This window comes from Ascaphus truei, chromosome 1 (assembly GCF_040206685.1).
Source record: "Ascaphus truei isolate aAscTru1 chromosome 1, aAscTru1.hap1, whole genome shotgun sequence".
In the NCBI taxonomy this organism is placed as follows: Eukaryota; Metazoa; Chordata; class Amphibia; order Anura; family Ascaphidae; genus Ascaphus; species Ascaphus truei.
Window position 1 is genome coordinate 70,174,250 of NC_134483.1, and position 26,455 is coordinate 70,200,704.

The window sequence follows — 26,455 nt, forward strand, 5'->3', positions numbered from 1 at the left end:
TTTACATTTGCTGGTAGAGTGTGTTTTCCCCCCATAAGAACTAGGGACAGATAAGTTACGCTAGTACAAAATGGTAAGAGTAAAAAAAGATACATGGCCAATTCACTCACAGCTTCCAGAAACTTTGTTTATGTAAACACAGCTCAAGCCGATGGTAAAATATTGGTTTGGTGGAAAGCTTATCATTTTTGGTCAAACTATGCAATTAAAAATCCTTGATGATAAATGAAGGAATAGAAATAAGCTTATGATTGAATTCAGTGTTTAGGGATTCATCTCAGGAGTATATTGTAGCTACATGATACAATATTCAAGGTATGTAGTGCTATGATCATACATGTGCAAGATCTAAAGCAGAAAAATCTTCCTGTGCATATTTTCCATCAAATATAGGAATGCCCTGAACTGGTCAACTTTCAGCACAACAAAATGGGGAAATGCCTCCATTTAAGAAAACAGGATGGAATACACTCAACTTGTCAAAAACATGAGGCGTTCCAACATTGGTGGAGAAGAGTGTACCCTTTGTTAGCATGGGGTAAGCAAGACGTTATAGGTAGAACGCTGAAATGCAGGGGAGAGAACCTCAAATTTCAAGAGACATTATTTTGAAAAGCTTGGGTAAGTAATTGTGTTACCCATTTTTAGTCTTCAGTTATTTTAAGTGTCCACTTCTATCGGTTATACTAGCGGTGCGCAAACTGTGGGGCGCGACCCCCAGGGGGGGCGCAAGACTACCGACGGGGGGCGCGGGGTTTACAGAGGCCCCGCGCGCTTCCCGAAGGCACTTAAATTAAGTGCCGGGGGAGCTGCAGGGCCTCTGCAAACCTAACTTACCGTGGCTCCGGCGGCTTCCTCCTGCGTCACCATGGCAACGCGGCGTCAAAATGACGCGGCGAGGTCATGTGACGTCACGTTGCTATGGCAACGTGACGTCATTACGCCGGAGCGCGGGTAAGTTGGGGTTGGGGGGGGGGGGGGCGCGGGAGTGAAGGGACAGCCGGCAGGGGGGCGCAGGGAAAAAAGTTTGCGCCCCCCTGGGTTATACTTTAAGATTCTCTAGAGATACAATATCGTTCTGCCTTCAAACCCTGACAATTCCCATTCTAAAGTTACAAAAAAAAAGTCCCTTCATTAAAAAAAGAAAAAAAGAAAGGAAAAGCATTTCACTTTTTGTGAAATGAGTGTAAGTGGGTGTGGTGATGCCTCTCTCTGTAACAGCAGTGCCGAATGTGTCCCGGTATTTCAGGTACCGGGGGGTCTAGCACTTTTGGAAGACACAACATTGAAGTGTTGAAGTATTTTATGCAGATGTTCATCAATTTTTTTTGTATACATCCACAATAAATACACATTTTACGTGTGCAGCTTTATCACGACTCATCTCTGTAGGTGAAACATTTTAAGTCACAAAAGAAATACTGTATGATTGTTTGGATTCACTGTTTTGCCATATAACTCCTCCAAACACTTTAAAATGGATTCTCAATAGTAACAAAAGATCAGTGAACCAAAGTATGTGTAAAAAAACAAACAAAAAAAAAATAAAACGATCTAATACCGGTCATGAGGATACATACATATTGGTGCCTGTGATAAACGCCGTTGTGACTAATGCCTCTTAAGCAGCATTTTCCTTGTAGGTCGACATGTTGATGTTTAGCTCACAAATGATTAATTGCTTGTCTCAAAAAGCAAAACTTTTTTTATATAACTTTTTACAAAAGTTTCTTAAAAATATGTTTTGAGCCCCGAGTGCTATCCATAATAATCGTAGCATGTCTGAAGACCGTTTCGTTCTCAGGATTACTTCTGCCTACGCTCCAATTCCTGTCTTGTGCAGAAGGAACGGTTTGTGTACAATCAATAATCTAGTCAAATCCGAGAACTTTACCCATCGGGAATAACAAAAAAAAAATAAACTTCATCCAGTGTAACGTATATGTAGTGAGGAGGAACCGAGAGTTTACATACACATTTAACAGATTTGCACAGGGTTGTTCGGAAAAAACGTTAAACAGTATAATGGCATAATTGAAAAATACTTCTCGAACGATATCAAGGGTTTAACATTTCATGTTCGTAGCAAAACTGCCACTACAGGCGTACGGGTGTGTCAGGCACAAGAATGGGTTATTAGAAGGCATTTTCAAAGCCGAGTACTCATTATTAGACATTTGCCTTGAAGGTTACAAGACCAAACATCCGTAGACTGCATGTGAGGTATCGATGGTGGTGAGAGCGAGGACGACATGCAAGGTGGCATCGTCCGAAAATAAACCTCTTTAAATATGTCAGCCATAGACAACACTGTTCTAATTTATCTGTAAAATGTGTAGCTATCCGTTTACAAAATGAATCGTCCTATTGCTTGAAGTCAAGTAGACCGTTTCTTGTCCTTGCTTTCTGGAAAAGGGATGTATGGAGGGGCGAAATCAGAGAGACGAAAAGTTGCTGATGTAAACCTAGAAAGAAATGCAGCCTGAAGGAAACACACTTTCACCTTAAGAATTGTGCAATCAGATTACCAAGTCCTAAAACTATGATGAAAACGTGAAAAACCAAAGATGGCCATTTCAGCTGCCCTCTGCGATGAAGCGCAATCATGTGAATCAGGGACGGGTAAACAAACACGAAGGCCAGTCCGCAAGTCGCTCCCGAGAACCTGAAAAATAAAACCATGATTTGCACGTTTACTTGAATTAGAACACCTCCTACATATTATAATAAATGGGTGCTTGTATATTATAATAAATGGGTGCTTGTATATTATAATAAATGTGTGCTTGTATATTATAATATATGTGTGCTTGTATATTATAATAAATGTGTGCTTGTATATTATAATAAATGTGTGCTTGTATATTATAATAAATGTGTGCTTGTATATTATAATAAATGTGTGCTTGTATATTATAATAAATGTGTGCTCGTATATTATAATAAATGTGTGCTCGTATATTATAATAAATGTGTGCTCGTATATTATAATAAACGTGTGCTCATATATTATAATAAACGTGTGCTCGTATATTATAATAAATGTATGCTCGTATATTATAATAAATGTGTGCTCGTATATTATAATAAATGCCTTCAGGCTTCAGGTAACTCCATGATTGTAAGCCAGTTGTTTTAGCTGCAGAAGTCTTGACCTCTGTAAGGATCTTGAATCAGCACCTTATGCGATTAAAGTATCGCTACGCTTGTTAGTTAGTTGGTTATTAAACTCATTGTTTGAAAAATAAAAATACACTCAGTGGGATATAAATATCTGCTTGTCTGCACAGTGTAATGGTTGCCAAGTGACATGCAGATAAAAGACTTTGTGTGACCACAGGTGTGTGGGCAGTCAAGTGTAAGACGCTCTATACAATCAGTGAATGAGCTGTTCACAGCAACCTTTAAATTACAAAACAGTGACATCAGGTCTGATTTATTCATGTTAACATTGTTATGGATTTTTGTTTGCTGCACCCATGTAGTTAGGTATTTTTTTTACAGTACAGTGTGACGAATTGGGCATAAACTGGTATAAAAATTATATGTGTGTCCAGAATCTCTACAGAATCATGTAACCATATTTTATTATTAATATTTTTTTGTCTGCTGCATGTTAATCTCCATTGTCACGGGAGACCAGGTACTTTTAACACCATTTATATATTACTGGGATCATACATTAGGCAAAATAAGGTAGTAAAAACAAAGTGCATTTATTTTGGTAAACCCACGTACGAGAAGAAGAATTACACAAGAAACAGTTAAAAATACACTTACTGGGGGGAAAATCTAGGCTTTCCTAGGTGCAAGGCGCCCGCTTGGATGAGCTTACCCTGACCGGGATATACACCTGGTTCTCCTGGTCCTCTTTTCGGCTTCAGTTCCCAGCCGCAACGGCTACATTCAATTCTCAGAACATGGTCCTCGTGTCTCACTTAATCTGTGCAAGGCAGTCTTTCCTAGCCTCAAAACAAAGCTAGTTGCTCTGTCATTTGCAACAGAGCAACTTTGAAAAGCCCGCCTTAGCTTCATCGACAAGTCACTAGATGGTCTGGATCTCTGCCTCGGCCGTCTCCTTACATACCCTCCGCTAAGCTATCTTTAGCATGGAGGTAGGGGGAGCGACCAATCAGAGCGCAGGAACCCTATCCAACTAGCCAATATAAACAGAGGCCGGTCTCTTGGCTGACGTCAGAGGAAGGGTCATGTCAAGCCGGCTCGGGATGCCCTGTGGGGGGGACATATAAATCGGCCAATAGCGAACGCGCCGACATTCTGCTGCTTCCCATGGTCAACCCATTGCCACCTACTAGGCAGGCTCCACTAAGTCTGGCAGACCAGAGGGTCCTCCCCGCAGGGGGTCTCTGTTCTCGACCTCAGTAATCTGCCCTGCCCGGCCACTTAACACCCTGACACCTCTCAACATCCTGTCTCCTCTTTGAACTACGGACTCTATGCAGACTTAATGGCACCTTAAGCAGATGCCCTGGCGGACTGCATAGAGCCTTATAATAAATGTATCTAACACATGTAGCCATGCCTGGTGTGGCTACTAGCCTACCCTCGCTGGCATGCAAGTCCTGGTAAAGAACAGGCAGTGCCAGTACCGATAATGGGTTTTTCCCACACAGGCACTTCCTTGAGTGACAGGGGAGGATGTGGGATTAGGTCTGAGTGATGCCAATCCTGGGTTAAGACCTAGTACCTTCCCCCTACTGTACTTAAGGGAGTTCCAACATGAAATTCATTAGTGTCTCTACCGTTGAGAGAGACAAGGTATCACGCAGGACTGCTGTGCACTGGCAGGCCCTGGTCCTCTTCCCTAAGGGGGAGAGCGAGTGATAACATTTTCCCCTGGGCTTGCTAGAGGGCTTGGGAAGAGCAAGGACCGCTGCGGGGCCCTTGACCCTTAGTGCAGGTCCAGGGACCATCCCAAGTTTAGAGACCAGAACAGAGACTGTATTGGGCAGAGGACTGTCGTGTTGCTGTGAGTGTACAGGAATAAATGCGTTCCAGTTTAATATACCGCCTGTCTGGTGTGTGCTCTTACTGGGGGGAGAGGTAACAATTTCTACCGTAGGAGATCGCCTCCATACATCTGGAGCTTACGGCAGATGGAGGCACTGTGTCCCATGGAGTAAATGTCAGGTTTATACCCAAGAAGCCTGTCCTGCAGTCCCCACAACCATCGGCGTACAACTCACCATTCTGTGAGCCAACAGGTAGCATGCACCATACACCTGGTAACAGAGAAATCTCCCAGAGGGTGGGAGAAACACTGTTACATTTGGAGGCGCTGCTGAGATCAGCGACAGGACAGGCTTTCAGCGACACAAGGCTGGAAATGTACAGATACGCTTCCAGAATGAGTGCTGAACAGAGAGGGAGGCTAGGTGTAGTGTCAAATGAACTGCAGCCTACGCTGATCCATAGGGCAAGGTGTGTGTGATAGAGATGCTGTTGCTGTTCAAAGTCACAATGCAGTCTGACACATAGGGTGTCTGGAGTGGGGGTCCCATTGCCACAGGCCAGGACCACCTGAAGGAGACTATGGGGTCAGGATCAGACCGGGTGGCGTGTAAGGTACTGACGGGTGGTGTCTTTGGAGAAGTACCTGATCCGCAGGTGCCCATACTTCTCTGCTTGAAGAACCACTACAGTATCACTAGCCATTGACACACAGTAAAACCACATAATGGACTGTGACCGAGTGCAGGGTATCAGAGGGAGCTTTGCTAGCCAGGGGTATACCTATGCTTGGCAGACATTAAAACCATGTGCTGTAAAGGCCTACAGAGAATGGATTCCTCCCGGAATCGTTTGGGACATGTGGTCCTGTATGATAGTGCACTTGAAATGGTGGTTCTCCTGCCCGAGAACACACCACGTGAAGTTCGCTGCGCAAAATGGCGTCTCCCGCCAAGACTGGAGACTGCGTATGTGTAACGCGTAGCTCATCACAAACGAAGCGTGACCGTGGTGCTGAGGTAGGGAATTGGTTAACGCCGACCCACAGCCACGCGGGCGCGCCTAGGATGTAGAGTAGTCATTCAAGCCAGGTCAGGATTACGGATAGGAGAATAGTCAAAGTACTTGCCAGGTTCAGGAGTGGAGAGTTGCGGATCGTCAGAGTGTGTAGCCAATTTCGGAATTGGAGAGTAGCGGATTGTCGGGGTAAGTAGCCAGGTTCAGGATTGGAGAATATCGGATCGTGCGAGTACTTAGCCAAGGTAAGGACTGGAGACAAGAGAATGGTCGTACGAAGCCGGATCAGGAGAGGAGAAGTGCGGAATCCAGGAGACAAGAAGGGTCAGGCAACAAGAGGTTAATCGGCAAGGCAAGGTCTGGAGCTAGAATGCAGCAAGGCACAGCGTCACACTAGACTATGCTCAGCAAGGATAGAGAGCAGACTGAATGTATATATAGGAGGAGTCTCCAATAGCCAGCCAGGGCGGAACCAGGAAGTAAGCACCGATAGGCTGCTGGTAGACATGGGTGTGCCCTATGACACAGCCTAATCGGGGATGGGGGTGGAACTGCTCACGCGCCGACCCGCGCGCGTCCCGGAGGTCAGGGGTCAGAGCTTGGAGCTCTTCACTCCTACGCCGATACTGAGTGTTTTTAGAGCAAGAGTGGGCGGGACCAATCGCACGCCGACCCGCGTGCGTCAAGGAGGTCCGGGGGCGGAGCCGAGACTGCACGTCACTCCCACGCTGGTCCTGTCCATCACCAGAGCGAGGACGGGGCTTATACCGCGCGTCAGCAGGGAGGCTGGCCGAACGCACCCATCGTTCATCAGAGCGAGGGGCGGGGTCAGAATCCGTAGATGGGAATTCAGGCCACGCAAGGTCCGCGCGCGTGCTGGGACCACGAGACCGCGCATCCTGAGTGTCCGTCACGGAAGACTTGTTGGGGTGAGGAGACGGTATGCTGCCTGCAAAAAAGGTTGCACGCTTAATTGTTGCAAGGTTCTGCAAGGGTCTGGCGCGAAAGCCAGAACTGCGCCTGAGTAATGTGGCTGGCTTAGAGAAGAGTCAAAGTCACTCTCCTGTCCCAGTGTGCACCTACTCTAATTTCCACCAGCAAAATATCCTCACGGAAAGAACGGAGCACAGCAATTGCAGTAAGAAGGGGGCTAGATACCGCTATTAAAAATCCTTTATTCCATGGTAGACATCATGGCATGGGATAAGTTAAAAGTCTCGAACGCGTTTCGGGCCGTCGCCCTTTGTCAACGAGAATATTGAACAGACTGCGGCTGCCGCAGCTGATATAGGAGTTCCCCTGCCTCCAACTGATTGATGACGTCATCTGCCATTGGCGCGGGATCGTCAAGGTATGATCTGATTGGTCCAAAGTGTGGACCAATGAGCTCCTTAGGTTGCGAATGCATCACTGATACCAGGGAGGGAAAGGGGAGTGACACCTATATCAGGAGCGTAGCTACTGCATGTTGAAAGCTCAACATGCACTAATGACAACATACAGGGTTAAAAACAATACTATAGACATGTATAGAAGCAATCTTCTACTCTGAGATGGAGATCATAGAGGGCATAGTTGTATCCAATGTATGGTTATGTACAATATTCTTCATTATGTCTAATATATGGCCATATGCAATATTATCTACAGTCCTTAATGTATGTATATACATAGGGCAAAATACATCTTCGCAGGTATAATTTTAAAATGAAAAAGCTATACTATTTATCAAGCATCTGTTGTAGACAATCAGGGATATATATACTGGTTAGGAGTTGAGCCTCTCTTGTGACATGGATAGACAATTAAACAGTTTACACTGTTTAATTGTCTATCCATGTCACAAGAGAGGCTCAACTCCTAACCAGTATATATATCCCTGATTGTCTACAACAGATGCTTGATAAATAGTATAGCTTTTTCATTTTAAAATTATACCTGCGAAGATGTATTTTGCCCTATGTATATACATACATTAAGGACTGTAGATAATATTGCATATGGCCATATATTAGACATAATGAAGAATATTGTACATAACCATACATTGGATACAACTATGCCCTCTATGATCTCCATCTCAGAGTAGAAGATTGCTTCTATACATGTTTATAGTATTTTTTTTAACCCTGTATGTTGTCATTAGTGCATGTTGAGCTTTCAACATGCAGTAGCTACGCTCCTGATATAGGTGTCACTCCCCTTTCCCTCCCTGGTATCAGTGATGCATTCGCAACCTAAGGAGCTCATTGGTCCACACTTTGGACCAATCAGATCATACCTTGACGATCCCGCGCCAATGGCAGATGACGTCATCAATCAGTTGGAGGCAGGGGAACTCCTATATCAGCTGCGGCAGCCGCAGTCTGTTCAATATTCTCGTTGACAAAGGGCGACGGCCCGAAACGCGTTCGAGACTTTTAACTTATCCCATGCCATGATGTCTACCATGGAATAAAGGATTTTTAATAGCGGTATCTAGCCCCCTTCTTACTGCAATTGCTGTGCTCCGTTCTTTCCGTGAGGATATTTTGTTGCTGCTTTCTCAACGTGATGCACGCCGTGGGATTCACTACACAGGATTTCTCTCTACTGTGAGTACACCCATCCGTTTATTACGGTTGGTTATTCATTCACTGTTGTCTTTTCTCCAGGGGGGATACAATATATTGTGTTACTGGGAGGTCAGAGATTTTTTACTGACACTCACCAATATAATACAATTCCCCCATATTTTAGGAGATATAATTAGAGACACATTTATACATTATATCTGCAGAGAGTGGTGTCTCCCTGCTTCCCTCATTGAGAGGCATTATTCCAAATGGACATTTAAAGATTTCCTGCAGCTGAGCACGGTACACTGGGAACGCTGTGTCCTAGTATCTACAAACTAATTTCCACCAGATTGAGGGGGGCACTGTGACAACCAATGCCGAACAACTGTCTCAGCTAAGGGAGAAGCTGGATGTTGGCGACCGCACCCTCAGTTCTTCGGAGCCTGCAAGGAGAGAGGAGCTGCTTATGTTGTACTCCTGCTTTCGCGCTTCAAACAAGTTCTGATCATGGCCAGTTCTTTTGTTTTCTCTCACTACCGTCTACCAGGAGGTCTCCTGGTAGTGAAGGTGGAAGGGAACCGTTACCTCTAATGCCTATGCCCTAAGTGTGACTTCCCTGGCGGAGATCTTGCCTGGGATGCCAAGTGTCCATGATGTGGGGCCTGCTATCTAAAGCCGATGCTGCTGGCGCCTACAACCTTATCTATGAAAGACGCGGCTGACCCCAAGACTTGGACGGCCGACGATGATACAACAACAACTACCTCAGCAATGGAGGTTCAAAAGGGTCTGTGTGCCCTACAGAATGCTCCTTGGGGTTAGAGTACCCGATGACATCGATTCCAGAGATGGTTCCAGACCCGGTCCCAGAGATGGAGCCAGCGATGGTCCATGAGCCGGCATCAACCTACGATGAGCAACCGGGTAAGTTGACTGCCCGGGGTGAGAAGGAGCCGCTGCCGGTTGTGGCACAGGAGCTGGAAAGCTGCTTGCTGATATCCATGGACGATAGCAAGATGCTTCAGTATCTCTCCCCCGGCGGATGTGTCTCTACCCTCGTCAAGCCTATGCAGTGGTCGTGCATCTGTGGTGCTTCGCCCACCCGCGTGTACCCCTACCGACACTGTGAAAGCAGAAGTTACCTGTGACACCGAGCGACGGCGGAGTCCGGTTCAAATGACAGCAATGGAGCGTCTGAGCGGTGGAGGAGCATCCCAGCGGTGGCAGTTCCTAGCGGCCTGGTCGGCGAACCACATACCGTCCGGCGAGTCAACAGGGTTTCGGCGAGTCAGCGGAGCGGTGAGAGTCCACCCCCTTACCTCCAACAGGACCCGATGGAGACTTCTGGTGGGGAGGTACCTTCCAGTGCTGACTCCTATGCGGATGGCGAATACACACACAAGCAAAGACCAGATGTTGACATACTTCCGGTGTGGGACATCGACCTTTACCCAGATCCCGCGAGACCGGAGTCTGATGACGTCATCCAGAAGGCGACTGCCGGGGCAAACGAGGAACGGCGGATTCCCGCTCCGGTGAGTACCGCTGTACCTAAAAGAGGCGTGGGACATTTTATGGACCATATTCAGGCGCACCTGGGTCGCAGAAAATCTGTGGACCCGGTGAGTACGAAAACATTTTCCCCAAAGGACATGGCTAAATACCAGGACCATGTAATGTGCCGGAAACCCAAGCCAGTTGCGGAGCCTCACATTGTGAGCATATCTCTGGTATCCAGTCAGAGTAGGGCGCAGACCAAGGACTCTTACCGAGACTTCAAAGACTTTACTGCCCAAGACTCTACGACTAGTTCCACCTCCACCGTGCTTGCCTGACATTTTTTTTCCTAGAGCGCTGTAAGGTGGGCCCGAAATAGTCTGAAATCAGCACTCTATTTCCAGGAGCCATGGGATGGGGACGTTGATTGAGTTTAGCTCTGAGGAAAACGAGACTTTGGGAGGGTTCTCTAGTGGGTCTTCTGAGCCTGGGTCACTGACAAGGGTGGCGGCGTCAGCTTAGGTGTTACCTAAATGTAGATACTCTGCCTGTCATACTGAAGACCGCGATGCCTATTTTATGGATAAGTGGAAGGTAGGCAGATCCATTTATTTGGAACGGGTGGAGTATGTTTCAGAAAGGCACCCAAAGAGGGTATTCTCAGTCACTATACCAGATATTACTGGTGCTTTGTACAAAAGCCAGACCCACAGCATTACTATTAAATAGTAACTAGGTTCTCCAGGTTGGGAGGAACCAGGGTCCTGTTAATGAAGTAATATGATTGTTGCTTCATATAATACTGTTATGTACTGTGTTTTGCAGGAAAATTGTATGTATCACCTATGCTGGTATACTTATCAACTGTGTATTATGTGATAATACTACTGCTGATAAACACTGTTGTTATGTTGTTTTGGTTCCAGGTTACCTAATGAGGGATTGTACACCAAATTTCGGGTCCAAATGGGGACCATTGGATTCCACCAGAGGGAGAATGAATGTAGCCATGCCTGGTGTGGCTACTAGCCTGCCCTCGCTGGCATGCAACTGGCAGTGCCAGTACCAATTATGGGTTTCCCCACACAGGTACTTCCTTGAGTGACAGGAGGATTAGGTCTGAGTGCTGCCCAATCCTGGGTTCAGACCTAGTACCTTCCCCCTACTGTACTTAATGGAGTTGCAACCCCAAATTCATTAGTGTCTCTACCGTTGAGCGAGACAAGGTATCACGCAGGACTGCTGTGCACTGGCAGGCTCTGATCCTCTTCCCTAAGGAGGAGAGCGAGTGATTACCTTTCCCCCTGGTCCTACTAGAGGGCTGGGGAAGAGCGGGGACTGCTGTGGAGGCCCTTCACCCGTAGTGAAGGTCCAGGGACCATCCCAAGTTTGGAGACCAGAACAGAGACTGTATTGGGCAGAGGACTGCCGTGTTGCTGTGAGTGTACAGGAATAAATCCGTTCCAGTTGAATACACCTCCTGCCTGGTGTGTGATCTTACTAGGGGGAGCGGTAACCGTTTCTACTGTAGGAGATCTCCTCCATACATCTGGAGCTTACGGCAGATGGAGGCGCTGTGTACCATGGAGTAAATGTCGGGTTTATACCCCAGAAGCCTGTCTTGTAGTCCCCACAACCATCGGCGGACAACTCAGCATTCTGTGAGCCAACCGGTAGCATGCACCATACACCTGGTAACAGGGGAATCTCCCAGAGGGTGGGGGAAACACCGTTACACATATAAAACATATTTTAATACATGGGGGACCTTGGGGAGACTCATGACTGTACGTTATATACGACTGAGATATCGGAGCTTGAAAACCAGGAGTCTGGGGGACATGAGGCAGCCCCGGTGTAATTCCACTCGCATACGGGCAAATCATGCCTGCTCGCCGGGTAGAATTAAGGTACTACCGGTATCTCCAGTCCATGAACTCCTGCAAACAAAATAATTACAATCGTACCCAAATATCCCACCTAAAACTTACACACAGCAAGTTTCATGAGTCTGGGGTAGCGAGAACATGGAAAGTGGAAAAGCAGGGGTCACTTTAACTTTGCATGTAATGATACCTGGCCCCTGGCTTATAGTGCTACTGTAGGTAGCTGCCAGGGACCCACGAGACCCAAGGGCAACTAGAGGGTTTAACCTTTATTATATAGCCTGGTTACCCTTGCCAGTCACATACACATCATACAAATGTTCATTGTATTCAAATGCAATCAAGAAAAATATATACTTAACATGTGCAATAAGATTTCAAAGTATTGTTTGATTAACATCCTTTTGTTCCACTGCCCTACAATGCCAAATAAAATAACAATATCATGCAACAATTACGTAATAATTCTTGGGAAATCAGACAGATCTTATCGTTGGCTTGTGGGAAGCGGTTTACACATTTTTACACCGCTTGTTACGAGAATTTAGTCTGGGAGTTAGAGGGAGAAATAATGAAGATCAAAAACAAGGATAGGTAAAAATGACTTATCACAGCAGAACAAGAGCACATTATAAAACACAAACAGCTACAATTCAGTCATTTATAAGCTGTACATTCGTTGGCGTTCTATACATGCTTAAATGTTCATGTAGGAAAGTTTGTATAAGGAAAACAATGATGAAATACAGATGACTAATGATGGAGAATATTAATGATGTTGCATATAATGATGAAAACCCTTTTTAAGATATTTCTCAAAAGTATTTTAGAAACTTCTTGTAATGAATAGGACAGTTTATTGAATTTATTCAAATCAAAATGACATAAATAAGCAGTGCGGCTTGCTAAAATTATTATTATTTTAAATGTATCCCTATTGTCAGCTCTGGGGACCTCACTGGTTCCAAATATACTTACAAGCGAAGGTGACGCCAGTATCATCCAAGTTACGCAGGCCAATAGGAGGCCACGCCATCCTATGTCATGGTTTTCTATTGGCCAGCCTGATGCTGGCATTTAAACAACAACCAGGAAGTAACCGGCGGCAACTTCCCGGATAAGTACCCTGGGGTCCCCAGAGCCAAAATAAATGCGGTTCAGCTCCGGTGATCCCCTCCTTCCCACATACTGTATATATATATTTTAAAAAGGTAAAGCCAACGGGGAACTGCTTCCCCTTATATAAATCTTGACATTTATTGTGAATGGGTTAAGCTGCTGAATTATACTTTTTTTTTTTTTTTCCTTTTTCCTATTGAGTTTTTTTCAGGTTATGTGCCCGGCCACCACAAAAGATCAAATGTATCCTTGTCCGTATACTCATAACTGAATTTGTACCTTATAATTCCTCCAATGTTAGGGTAGAACCTGGCCATGCTCACTCCAACTCCTACAACTGCAATGTTTAGACCCAAAACATGTAATAAGCTAAAAAGAAGAAAACAATAATTAGGTTAGGATGCAGTTCAAACAAAGTCACTCAACCAGTAGCCTAACTAGTGATGGGTGTCTCCGAAAGTGGCAGAGAAAATAAATCACACAATGGGTTTCACTAGGAGACTGGCTAGAACTTTGGTAGACCTTAACAGATTCTTATTAAACAACAGATTTGCCTTAGGACAAAGATATCCATTAATACAACCTGCACAATGAACCAGGTTTCTACTGAATTGTAATATTGGTTGATTATTTGTTGATATACAAGCATTGTGGCATCATCCGCATCAGGTTAACAGGTAGAATTTAGATGCCAAAGTCTAGACTCCATGGGCTGCATAGGCTTCTTTTAGTCTACGACGCAATATTGTGAAAGAATATGAAAAATACCCGCGCAGTAAATTGCCAAGCCCTTGGTGGGTGTGCATTTGGAGTCTTTTTTCCCCAAGATGACTTGTGATTCTATGTCATCTAACACGTTTTACATACCGACAGACATAAATTGGTGCTTACCAGCAAACCATTCGACACAAATACAATTCTATGCGATTTTGACTATCTACTCCCAATGCCACTTTAAATCCTACACGTTAATGTTTGAAGCTTTTTTTCTCCCACGGTACATTGCATATGATCTCAATCAATTAGAGACACATTACATTACTTAACCTGGACATAACACACCAGTTTGAGTAAACAAAGTCTCCGGAGCTATAGATCTTGTGTTGGGATTTGAACTAATGTGACTGCATCCTAACTACCAAACTCCTAGGGGTATATTTTTCACTCCTAAAGTTCACAGAATGGGGCCAGTTTACCCACAAGACAAAAACAGGCAACAACTGACACTCCCCAACAGCATGGTACTGTAAATAGAAAATAGATTGTGTCTTTGGTCTATGTTTTCTTGGTTTAACCCTTTTGCTACAAAAAAAGGGCTGCCAAAGCGTTAAAGAAAAGTACATTTTAAACAAACGTAATTATTTTTCTTTTTCTAAAACACATTTTCCTATGGAAATAAGGTCTTACGTTTCTCTACAGTGACAGCAAAAGTCTAAGAAAACAAGTCAACGTATTTGTGAAAATGGTTTAAAAATATAAACCCTTTGTTTACTTCTAATTAATAGATCAGCAAATGGCAGGTTAAAGCTTTGCGGTGTCCAGGACCCACTTCCGATTTTTGCTTCTCGATATTATTTGACCAGTAAGGATTGTTGGAAAAGTTAACAAAAAAAATGCTACAAAATGCAATGTTTCAGAGAAGAAGAATAAATAGAGCCATGTATACAAATTAAGAGAAACCATTTAATCTGGAAATCCATCAAGTTTGATAATGTTAAAAAGGATGTGCCCCCAAGTTCTCAGAAAACCACGAGCATTATTTGTTCAATAAAAAAAAAAACCTTTGACATTGTTTGAGTACAAAAACATTATATTTTTCTTGGCTATTTTCGTATTAGAATAAGTATTACAAAACGCCCATTTGTTCTCTTGTTCCAGGGAATCTTGCAATTTGTCCCCACCATGTACAGTACTGCACAATGAATTCCCAAAGAATGCCTCACATTTACACTTCAATTTGGAAATAAGGCACAACAACTGCAGCCTTGCTAGCACCAGTCGTTATATATATATATATATATATATATATATATATATATATATAGTGCTCGACAAATAGTTATAACCACACGCCCGTGGCGAGTGGATTTAGGCCACTGGCGAGCCGTGCTGCGGCTCTATGAATTCCCCTGCTTGCACCAAATTTTTGTTTTTTTAAACAAATAAATAATCCCCCTCCCTCATTGGGTTGACGCGGGGAAGAGGGCCGGCTGGCAGCTCTGGGTTAGCCCCTTCCCCCGATGTCCTCCCCCCCCTGCCCCCGATCGCTGCCCGGGGCGGGAGGGTCTCCGCTTGTTGCCCGGGGCGGGAGGTAGGCTGCTGCCTCTGGAGGGGGGGCGGTGTCCGCCTCTGGAGGGTGTGCTGCGGCGGCGTCCGCTTCGGGGGGGGGTGTGCTGTTGTGGCATCCGCTTCTGCTTCGGGCGGGGGGGGGAGAGAGAGAGGGGTGCTGCGGCGACGTCCGCTTCGGGGGTGGGGGGGTGGTTGCTGCAGCGGTATCTGGAGGCGGCCCCCCCTGCCTTGCAGAGGCCCTCCTGCCATGCGGAGGGCCCGCTGCCGTGCGGAGGCCCCCGCTGCCATGTGCGACCCCCCCTGCCTTGCGGGTGAGTGTGTGTGAGTGACAGTGTGAGAGTGACAGTGGGTGAGTGTGTGTGTGTGTGTGTCTGTGAGTGACTGTGTGTGTGTGTCTGTGAGTGACTGTGTGTGTGTGTCTGTGAGTGACTGTGTGTGTGTGTCTGTGAGTGACTGTGTGTGTGTGTGTGTGTCTGTGAGTGACTGTGTGTGTGTGTGTCTGTGAGCGAGTGTGTCTGTGGGCGTGTGTCTGTGAGCGTGTGTGTCTGTGAGCGTGTGTGTCTGTGAGCGTGTGTGTCTGTGAGCGTGTGTGTCTGTGAGCGTGTGAGTGTGTGTCTGTGAGTGAGTGTGTGTCTGTGAGTGTGTGTCTATGAGTGAGTGTGTGTCTGTGAGTGAGTGTGTGTCTGTGAGTGAGTGTGTGTGTGTCTGAGTGTGTGTGTCTGTGAGTGAGTTTGTCTGTGAGTGAGTGTGTGTGTCTGAGTATGTCACCCTCTCTCCCTGTCACCCACTCCCTGTGTCACCCTCACCCTTTCCCTGTCGCCCTCACCCTCACCCTCTCCCTGTCACCCTCACCCTGTCGCCCTCACCCTCTCCCTGTCGCCCTCACCCTTTCCCTGTCTCCCTCACCTATCCCTGTCGCCCTCACCCTTTCCCTGTCGCCCTTTCCCTGTCGCCCTCACCCTTTTCCTGTCGCCCTCACCCGCTCCCTGTGTCACCCTTTCCCTGTCTCCCTCACCCTTTCCCTGTCGCCCTCACCCTTTCCCTGCCGCTCTCACCCTTTCCCTGTCGCCCTCACCCTTTCCCTGTCGCCCTCACCCTTTCCCTGTCGCCCTCTCCCTCTCTGTCGCCTTCTCTCTCTCTGTCTTTGTCTCTCATTCTCTCTGTGTGTGTTCTTTCTCTCTCTCTGTGTCTCTCTCATTCTCTCTCTTTCTCTGTGTCTCTCATTCTCTGTGTGTGTGTGTGTGTGTGTCTCTCTCTCTCTCTGCCTCTCTGTGCCTCTCTGTGTCTCTCTTTCTCTCTCTCTCTGTGTCTCTCTCTGTATCTATGTCTCTGTGTGTGTGTGTGTGTGTGTGTCTCTCTCTGTCTCTCTCTCTCTCTGTCTGTCTCACACCCACACTCTCTCTCACACTCTGGATCTCTTATTTACCCTATACCTACACCGAAATAACCTATACTGCTTTCTTCCAGATCTAACTCTCGAGCTTCACACGGAAGACATCAGAATCCCCCCTAAACCAGAAGACAGGTAGGGAACACCTCCCCTCCAATGTATAACATTGCGGGAATGAGGGTACCTGGACATTGAGGGACTGCGGATCAGGTAAGATCCCAGGCGGGATTGCTGCTTTAGATATTGTGACAGAAACCAGGGGATGGTAATAAATTCCATATATAGGGCTCCCAGGATACTGAACAGTTTCAATCCTGTTTGGCCTGGGAGTGCAGCCTCATAATACATGCACTCCATCCCACAGTTTGGCAAGCGCTGGAACTGAGGGATGAGGGATCCAGACCAGAGTTTCTCTGCTGCCTGATTTCTGTCACCTGTCATGCTAATTAGAAATCAGGTATGTAAGACTGATTTCCTGTTTCCTCTCCCCTCTCCCCAAGAGCCTGGAGACAGGAAGGCTGCTGGAAGCAGAGAGGGGAAAAGCCTCTCCCCAAACAGGTTAAATGATTCTGTTCCTTTTTGTCTAAAACTGAAAAGTACCTTGTTTTGTTGTTGGAAGTGGAAAGCCACTTCCACCCTGAGTTAGGGAAAATCTAAGTTAAGTTATCGCTCAGGTGAGCAGCTTTTTGTTTTGATGTGTTTCTGTTGTATGCACTGTGGCAGTCTCAGTGCCTGGGACTGAATAAACCAGGCATAGCCTGTTTAAAGGAACAGCACGTGACGCCTCATCATTTAACCTACCCTAAAAGACCGTGTTCTAACAGTCCCGGACAAACGGCGGAGCCCCGGAGTAAGCTGTTTGTCACATATGGTGGAGAATGCGGGCAGAACACTAAAAGGTCTGCGGGTTAAAGAACTTTGAAAAAAAAAAAAAGTTTTTTTTCTCTCCAAACAAGATGGAAGACGTGGTGAGTGCGCTGGTACGCAATGTCGCTGTCCAGAAAGACGCCAATGAAACCCAGCAACAGCTGTTAATAAACCAGCAACAGACAAATGCAGCCCTGCAAGAGGCTAATGCAAACCAGCAACAGACGAATGCAGCCCTGCAAAAGGCGAGTGCAACCCAGCAACAGCTGTTAATAGCCCAGCAAGAGACTAATGCAAACCAGCAACAGACGAATGCACCTCTGCAAATCGCGAATGCAAACCAGCAAGAGACAAACCGCTTGCTGAGAGAGGAGCAACAACGGTTCGCTCAGGGCTTACAGCAGGAACTCGAGATCCTGAGGGAGACTATCAGTAACCTTCCACTGGCAGAGGCAGCCCCAGTCCCGAAAATGATCAGGGCAAGCCACTACCTTCAGAAGATGGGGCCCTCGGATGATGTGTAAACCTATCTTCTCACGTTTGAACGCACGGCACAGAGAGAGGGATGGCCAGAAGCTGAGTGGGCCAGTCTAATCGCACCCTTCCTAAGCGGCGAATCCCAGAAGGCTTACTTTGATCTAGACCCAGCCGAAGCTAACGTCTATGCAAAATTGAAGTTCGAGATCCTCGCCCGCCTCGGCGTAACCACGTCTGTTCGTGCCCAAAGGTTCCACGCATGGTCCTTCACGATGGATAAAGCCACCCGAAGCCAGATGTATGACCTCATCCACCTCGCTCGGAAGTGGCTACAACCCGAGATCAACTCAGCAAGCCACATCGTGGAACGGTTGGTCATGGACCAGTTCTTGAGGAAACTTCCCTCTGCCCTACGCCGTTGGGTCAGTCAGAGTGACCCCCACAATGCAGACGAGCTTGTGGCCCTCGTAGAAAGGTACAATGCAGCAGAAGACCACCCGCAACCCATAGTCGTGGAGCAACCCCACTACCCAAGGTTCCAGGACTCTTCCAGAGACGGTAAAAGGGTACCAGGTTTAAGGGGGGCTGAAGAGCGACGACCGCCTTCACACAGCACCAGCAACAGTGGCTCGCACACTAAGGGCAACAGCCAACATGGGGAGCCGAAAAAAGGCTCAAAGTGGGACACAGACTATGTACCTAAATGTGTAAATTGTTATGAGAGGGGCCACACCGCGAAAGTCTGCCCACTAAATGCTGAACCCATGCAATGCAACAGCGTTGAACCTTATTCGTTGTGGTCCCAATGTATGGGCCCTAGCCCAGAGGACCCCTTGAATAACCATCTGTGGGCATTTGTAAAGGTTAATGGTAAGAGGGTTCGGGCACTTCTTGACTCTGGGAGCATGGTCACACTAGTGTCCGAATACCTGTTGCCCATTAAGAAGAAACAGGTAAACAGTTCACAAAGAGTGGCAATTTGTTGTATACATGGGGATAATCATGAATATTCCACTGTTGATGTTTTTTTTGAAACAGAGTTTGGTTCTTTAGATTTCAAAGTGGGTATTGTACCCAAACTGGCACATGATGTGTTAATAGGGACCGACTTTCCCCATTTTCTAAAAATGTGGTCCTCCTCTCAGAATAGCGCCCAGAGTTCAATAGCGGACCATAACGAAGTAACAGAAGAAACAAATCCTTTCCCTTTTTCAGAAATACAGGTTGACGAATGCCCAAATAAGAAGGGGGAAAAGGAGGAGTGCTGTAAAATTCCCTTCCCCATGGCTACCTTGGTAGGGAATACCCCAAATCAAGATGTTGAACAGGCACTTACCACCCCAGAACAGGATAAGACCCTCGCTGACCTAGAGGTCAGTCCTGGGAGTTTTAAGAAGGCCCAGTGGGAAGACCCTACATTAGCGGTAGCAAGGGGGAATATACGGGACCAGAATAGTACTCCCGGCCAACCAGATAGGTCACTTGCCTACCCCTACTTCGAGGTAGAGAATGACCTAGTATATCAGGTTGATAAAAGGAAATCAGTTACAACTAAACAATTGTTGGTACCACGGACATTCCGTAATGTAGTATTACACCTCGCACATAGTCACCCATTGGGGGTACACCTAGGGGTGGAAAAGACAAAAGAAAAGGTTCTCCGAAGCTTCTATTGGCCTGGGGTTCTGGCAGAAATTACAAATTATTGCTCCTCATGCCCAGAATGTCAGATCACCGCCCCGTAGCCCATTGGTACCTCTTCCCATAATAGAGGTGCCATTTGACCGGATTGCTATGGATCTAGTAGGACCCCTAATAAAGTCCGCTAGGGGACATCAGCATATATTGGTAATATTACATTATGCCACCCGATATCCGGAGGCAGTTCCCCTACGTAGCACCTCTGCTAAAAACATAGCAAAAGAGTTAATAGTTCTGTTTTCCCGGGACGGAATTCCTAAAGAGATCTTATCTGACCAAGGAACACCATTTATGTCCCAAGTAACAAAAGAGTTATGTAAACTCCTAAAAATCAAGCATCTCAGAACCTCAGTCTATCATCCACAAACAGATGGTTTAGTGGAACGGTTCAATAAAACCTTAAAGAGCATGTTACGCCGGGCGGTCGATAAGGATGGGAAAAATTGGGATTGTTTGTTACCATACCTGTTATTTGCCATTAGGGAAGTTCCCCAATCATCCACAGGCTTCTCCCCGTTTGAACTATTGTATGGCCGACATCCAAGGGGCTTACTGGATATAGCCAAAGAGACTTGGGAACACGAGGTTACCCCTTACAGAAGTGTAATAGAGCATGTTGCCCAGATGCAGGACCGCATAGCTGCAGTCCTACCTATAGTGAGGGAACACATGGAAAAAGCTCAAGAAGCACAGAGGAATACGTATAATAAGGGTGCTAGGGTCAGAATTTTTTTTCCAGGCGATAGGGTGCTAGTTCTGGTTCCCACCGTAGAGAGTAAATTCCTTGCTAAGTGACATGGGCCATATGAGGTCTTGGAAAGAGTGGGAGAAGTAAATTATAAGGTGTGACAGCCAGGTAGGAGGAAACCTGAGCAAATTTACCATATAAACCTACTTAAGCCCTGGAAAGATAGAGAGGTCTTGTTAACCCTACTACCCCCAGGTCAGTCAGAGAATCGAGAAACTGACCCAGAGGTTAGCATAGCTGAAACCCTGTCCGTTCATCAGAAACGAGAGGTTCAGAATTTAGTGAGAAGAAACAAAGAAGTCTTCTCTACACAGCCAGGTAGAACTAGCGTAATTAAACATGACCTAGTCTCTGAACCGGGGGTCTGAGTTAACCTTAAACCGTACCGAATCCCAGAGGCCAAAAGAGAGGCTATAAGTTTAGAGGTTAAAAAAATGCTAAAACTAGGCGTAATTGAGGAATCCCAAAGTGGGTGGAACAGCCCTATAGTTTTAGTCCCAAAGCCAGAGGAACAACAAGGTTTTGTAATGACTACCGGAAACTAAACGCGGTGTCAAAATTTGATACTTATCCTATGCCCAGGGTAGATGAACTTGTAGAGAGTCTGGGCAAAGCCCGATATCTCACAACCCTAGACCTAACAAAAGGGTACTGGCAGGTTCCCCTCACAGAAAGGGCAAAAGAAAAGACAGCCGTCTCAACCCCAGACGGCCTCTTTCAGTATAGGGTGCTGCCTTTTGGCTTACATGGAGCTCCCGCCACATTCCAAAGAATGATGGATAAAATTTTAAAACCACATGCTCGGTATGCTGCCGCTTACCTGGATGATGTGGTAATCCATAGTGAAGATTGGCAATCCCACCTTCCAAAGGTCCAAGCTGTGCTCGACGCAGTTCGGTCTGCTGGACTAACTGCTAACCCCGCTAAATGCACTATTGGTCTGGAGGAGGCCAATTATCTGGGGTATTCTATTGGCAGAGGTTTACTCAAACCCCAAACACTCAAAGTAGAGGCGATACAAAATTGGCCAAGGCCAGTTACAAAAAAACAGGTAAGGACCTTTTTGGGGTTAATTGGGTACTATAGAAGGTTTATTCCCAATTTTGCAACTAAGGCAACCCCACTAACCGACCTCACAAAAGCAAGAGGACCGCTAATGGTAAAGTGGTCCCCCGAAACCGAACAGGCTTTTAGAAGCCTGAAAGAAGCTCTCTGTGCCCAACCAGTGTTGGTCACACCTGACTTCTCCAAAGAGTTCGTAGTCCAAACCGACGCAACTGAGGTAGGGCTGGGGGCGGTACTCTCCCAGGAGTCTCAAGGTGAGGAGCAACCCGTCCTTTATTTAAGTAGGAAACTAAATCCCCAGGAGAAAAATTACTCCATAGTCGAGAAAGAGTGTCTCGCAATAAAGTGGGCTGTAGAGACGCTCAAATACTACCTGTTGGGGAGAAAATTCCAGTTGGTCACAGATCATGCACCCCTTACTTGGATGTGTCAAAACAGAGAAAAGAATGCTAGAGTGACCAGGTGGTTCCTAAGCCTACAACCCTTTAAATTTTCTGTGGAACACAGGTCAGGGCACAAACATGGCAATGCTAACGGGTTGTCAAGGATGCACTCCCTAATATCCATGGTCGCTCATCCCTCGAGGTCTGAGCTGGGGGGGAGGATATGTGACAGAAACCAGGGGATGGTAATACATTCCATATATAGGGCTCCCTGGATACTGAACAGTTTCTATCCTGTTTGGCCTGGGAGTGCAGCCTCATAATACATGCACTCCATACCACAGTTTGGCAAGCGCTGGAACTGAGGGATGAGGGATCCAGACCAGAGTTTGTCTGCTGCCTGATTTCTGTCACCTGTCATGCTAATTAGAAATCAGGTATGTAAGACTGATTTCCTGTTTCCTCTCCCCTCTCCCCAAGAGCCTGGAGACAGGAAGGCTGCTGGAAGCAGAGAGGGGAAAAGCCTCTCCCCAAACAGGTTAAATGATTCTGTTCCTTTTTGTCTAAAACTGAAAAGTACCTTGTTTTGTTGTTGGAAGTGGAAAAGCCACTTCCACCCTGAGTTAGGGAAAATCTAAGTTAAGTTATCGCTCAGGTGAGCAGCTTTTTGTTTTGATGTGTTTCTGTTGTATGCACTGTGGCAATCTCAGTGCCTGGGACTGAATAAACCAGGCATAGCCTGTTTAAAGGAACAGCACGTGACGCCTCATCATTTAACCTACCCTAAAAGACCGTGTTCTAACAGTCCCGGACAAACGGCGGAGCCCCGGAGTAAGCTGTTTGTCACAATATATACATACATACATGGGAGAAACAGCACTAACAGACTTCAGTCAATTCTTTAAAAGTACTCTATATACAGTATAGTGGTCAACATTTCGGTCCCAATTGAGGACCTTGACAAATACGAGTTAAGTGAAGTGATTATACTCTTTAGTATTGATAAGGTAGAGGGCAATTGTAATACTTTGGCTTATGAAATAATGTACTGAAGGAACAGTAAAAACAGACAAGATAAAAACCATTGCACATTTGTAACCTTGCTCTAGGCGAAATCCATTTTATTCTGAATCTCAGCCACATGTAATGGAAAGAAAGTGCAGTGATAGCTGCCACAGAAACATGTCTGAGCTTAGAACGTATGTATTGTCACGAGGCTTTCATTCTTCATTTATTGCTTTAAGTGTGGGAAGGAAGAAAACAGCTAATTATACTGTTACAACTATTTCCCGTAAGTGGCAAGGCGGCAGCCACAAATTATTCTCTAATTGAACCATTTATTTATTTTATTTTAGTATATATAAAATAGTGCGGTTCCGATCTGGAAATCCCCCAGTTCCCATCCCATATGTAAAAAAATAAAGGGGGGTAAAAATAACAACTACAAAAAGAGTAGGGAGGATTGCTACTTTAAAGCTTTCCCAGCCAAGACTCCAACTTTTTAGTTAAGACAGGAAAGGAACATTCAGGTGAGAGAGGACAGGATCTACGTCCCAGCATCCTTAGTCTGTCCTATTTTTTCATTTCCCTGGCCTGGACCACTTTCATTGTTGCAAGCTATTATTTCTCACTTACATGGAATGCATGAGACCATACAGTACTTCTAAGCATTGGTGAGCATCCTGTAGCCTACATGCCTCATCAGATTGTGTATACATTGTGTAATAAAATGGTAAATAAGGTTTATTTGGGACTGAAATGCCTTGGTTGTTCTACCTCAGGGCTTCCATAACGGAACAGTGATAGCGTTAGGCATATGTGCCTCTCCAACTCTCCATTTAGTAGTCTGAGGACAGTTAGGCACTAATGGTCACTGATTTGAAGTCATGGAATCACCATCTTTATGTCTTTGGCTTTAAGTAATCCATAATCCATCAACACAATTCATGCTACTCCGATTTCCACCCAAATTCCAGATTTGTTTCCCACTTTCACAACAATTTCCATTATTATCATCATCATCGTCACTTGAAGCACTAATGTTTAAAACAAACAAATATGTACCACTGCATTGTGTGTGCCGCTTGCAGTATGTGGGTTAAATTATCTGCCTTCCTCTTATAACCCACTAATTCCGTAATGCCTTTTGATGATCTTCAACCTTGATCTCATCATCCTTTGTTTGTGTGGCGCAACATGTTCCATTATGCAGTATTACTGGAAACACAGCAATAGCAGTAATGAAGTTGTGTAAGATGTGTACACCAATGTTGGCAGTGAAGTCACTGTTCAGAAATACTATAAGACCAGGGGCATCTTGCGCACATTTATCAGAAATGGATGAATCTTTGAAAAAATCAAATCTTTGACAGCTCATCTAAAGAAAATATATGGCAATTTTTCATAGCTGCCTCCTCCCATTCTTTGCCTTCTATTCCTCCGTTGAACACGTATATGAAGACCAAGATTGTCATCCCTCTTATTATTATTATTTGTCCTTTGTTCCCACTGATTTCCAAACTTGGCTACACAGATTCCTGTGTTGAGTCCCAATCAAATATTCTAGTGCAGGGATTCACAACCTTTTTACACTGTGCTCCCCTTGCTAGAAAATATTTGCGCTGCTAATCCCTAATTAATCAATCTTATTGCCTACTCAACAGACAAAACTATGTGACCGATCCCAGGCAGTATAGTGTCCTGAACTTGTGGGGGAGAACACACGCTTAAATAAGGCCCTAAACTGTATCTCGGTGTATGCAGACAGCATTGGTTATGTAGCTGTTAATTACTCGGGGAGCTTCCAAATTCACGCCCCACAATGCCTTGCCACTGTAGATGCAAAGCACTGAGGGGAACGACTTTGGAAGTTCATGTTCTAATTAACAGCAAGACCATCTACGCTGAGGTGCAGTTTGGGGTCTAGAAAATCTACTTGCCTATTACTTTAAATTCTGAATTGTACGGTCTCATGGTGATGTTAGCATAAGTTCGGTCAGACAGACTAAAAAGCACTAGTGTGGGAAATGAATTAGGTAAGATCTCTCAATGAAGAGGGAGAGAATTGTTATTTGATATGCTTAGTAGTTTAAGGTAAGAGTAGTCCTGCTACTTGCCGCATCCCAAGACACGTGAAAATTATATCAAGTGAACTGAGAACGTAGACAAACTAAACTTGGCAAATTGCTTAAATTTTCATCAGTGTGGTCTCACTCGCTCAACATGCCAACTCTCACTGCATTTCAATGAGTCTAACAAACTTGTAGCGTAAGCAGTTTTACAGGCTTCAACAGAATGTCACATAAAAAATAATATATATATATATATATATATATATTTTCCATTTATTTTTGTTCTGAACCCAGCAAATTGCACCGATTTCAGGTTGACACACAGTGTATCTCGACAAGGCAGCACTACCTTGGGCAGCTTCACATTTGTGGCACTTAATAGTGGCCTTTTTCTAAATTGCTTTTTGACAGAAACCTTGCTGTAAGTATTATATTACTGTAAGGATTACATTGAATGATTATATACACCCCTTTATTCTCGTCTGTACTTTTTAGTAATTGTATACAAGGTTAATTAACTAGACTGTACCATATTATTGGGATTTGTTGTGGCACTGGAAATTAGCGGTAATACTGGGCATGTATGTGTCCGGTATTGCACCTCTGGACATAGTGACCTGATTGGTTTGGGGGGCTGCGGGATATCTCAGGAGCTTCTGGGGTGGGGTCAAAAAGAGGAAGAAACAGCATGGAGCGGAGAGAGGGATGTGTGTAGGGATGTGTGTGTGTGTGTGTGTGTGTGTGTGTGTGTGTGTGTGTGTGTGTGTGTGTGTGTGTGTGTGTGTGTGTGTGTGTGTGTGTGTGTGTGTGTGTCTGATTTCTTAATACAGGACTCTTCCAATGCTAAATTTTATTTTTAGCATTTATTTTGTCTGAAAAAGAAAAAACTGTATTGAGCAAAAATCAGCTGCCAAGTCTGTTTCCCCCTATTGCCATTTATTTAACTCCAAAGTCGCTTTTAAATCACTTGTGACAAAGCACCAAACCAACGTTACGTAATGTCAAAAGCTCTCACAAGTACAACCTGAATGACCTTAAAACTTGCATGTTACTACAGAAAAATAATGTGTGCTGCCAAAAGTAATAAACTTTTTTATTTTTGTACCTTGGGTAAATGTTTCCAAAGACATGTCCCAGGAGCTGAACTCTCACGAGATATCCCAGCAGCGGGTACACCGTCATCATTTGGAATAGTAAGAATATTCTTGCAACAAATGACATGATATCATTGCTTGGAAAATTATCTAGGAAGTTCTAGGTGAGAGAGGGGACACAAAGACTCTGGTTACACTGCAAGTGTGGTTCTCTGAATGAGATCTACCGAAAAGAGCAGAAAGTGAACGTACAGTACTTAGCAGTGCAACACCTCCTCAATTATCTCTACAACTTGTATTATAATGTGAGGTACATTTGGTA

General features: G+C 45.3%; 1 protein-coding gene across 1 annotated transcript in view; it reads right to left on the reverse strand.

Moving 5' to 3' along the window:
- Positions 1 to 1,285: 1,285 nt before the first annotated feature.
- The window catches only part of SLC38A9 (solute carrier family 38 member 9), a 212,587-nt gene continuing 187,417 nt past the window's right edge, over positions 1,286 to 26,455 (reverse strand). Inside the window, exons 13-15 of the mRNA XM_075589191.1 lie at positions 26,145 to 26,293; positions 13,328 to 13,417; positions 1,286 to 2,665 (exon numbers count right to left, since the gene is read on the reverse strand). Of these exons, the coding sequence (XP_075445306.1) occupies positions 2,500 to 2,665; positions 13,328 to 13,417; positions 26,145 to 26,293 (405 nt within the window). The 3' untranslated portion in view covers positions 1,286 to 2,499. The remainder of the gene's footprint in view (positions 2,666 to 13,327; positions 13,418 to 26,144; positions 26,294 to 26,455) is intronic.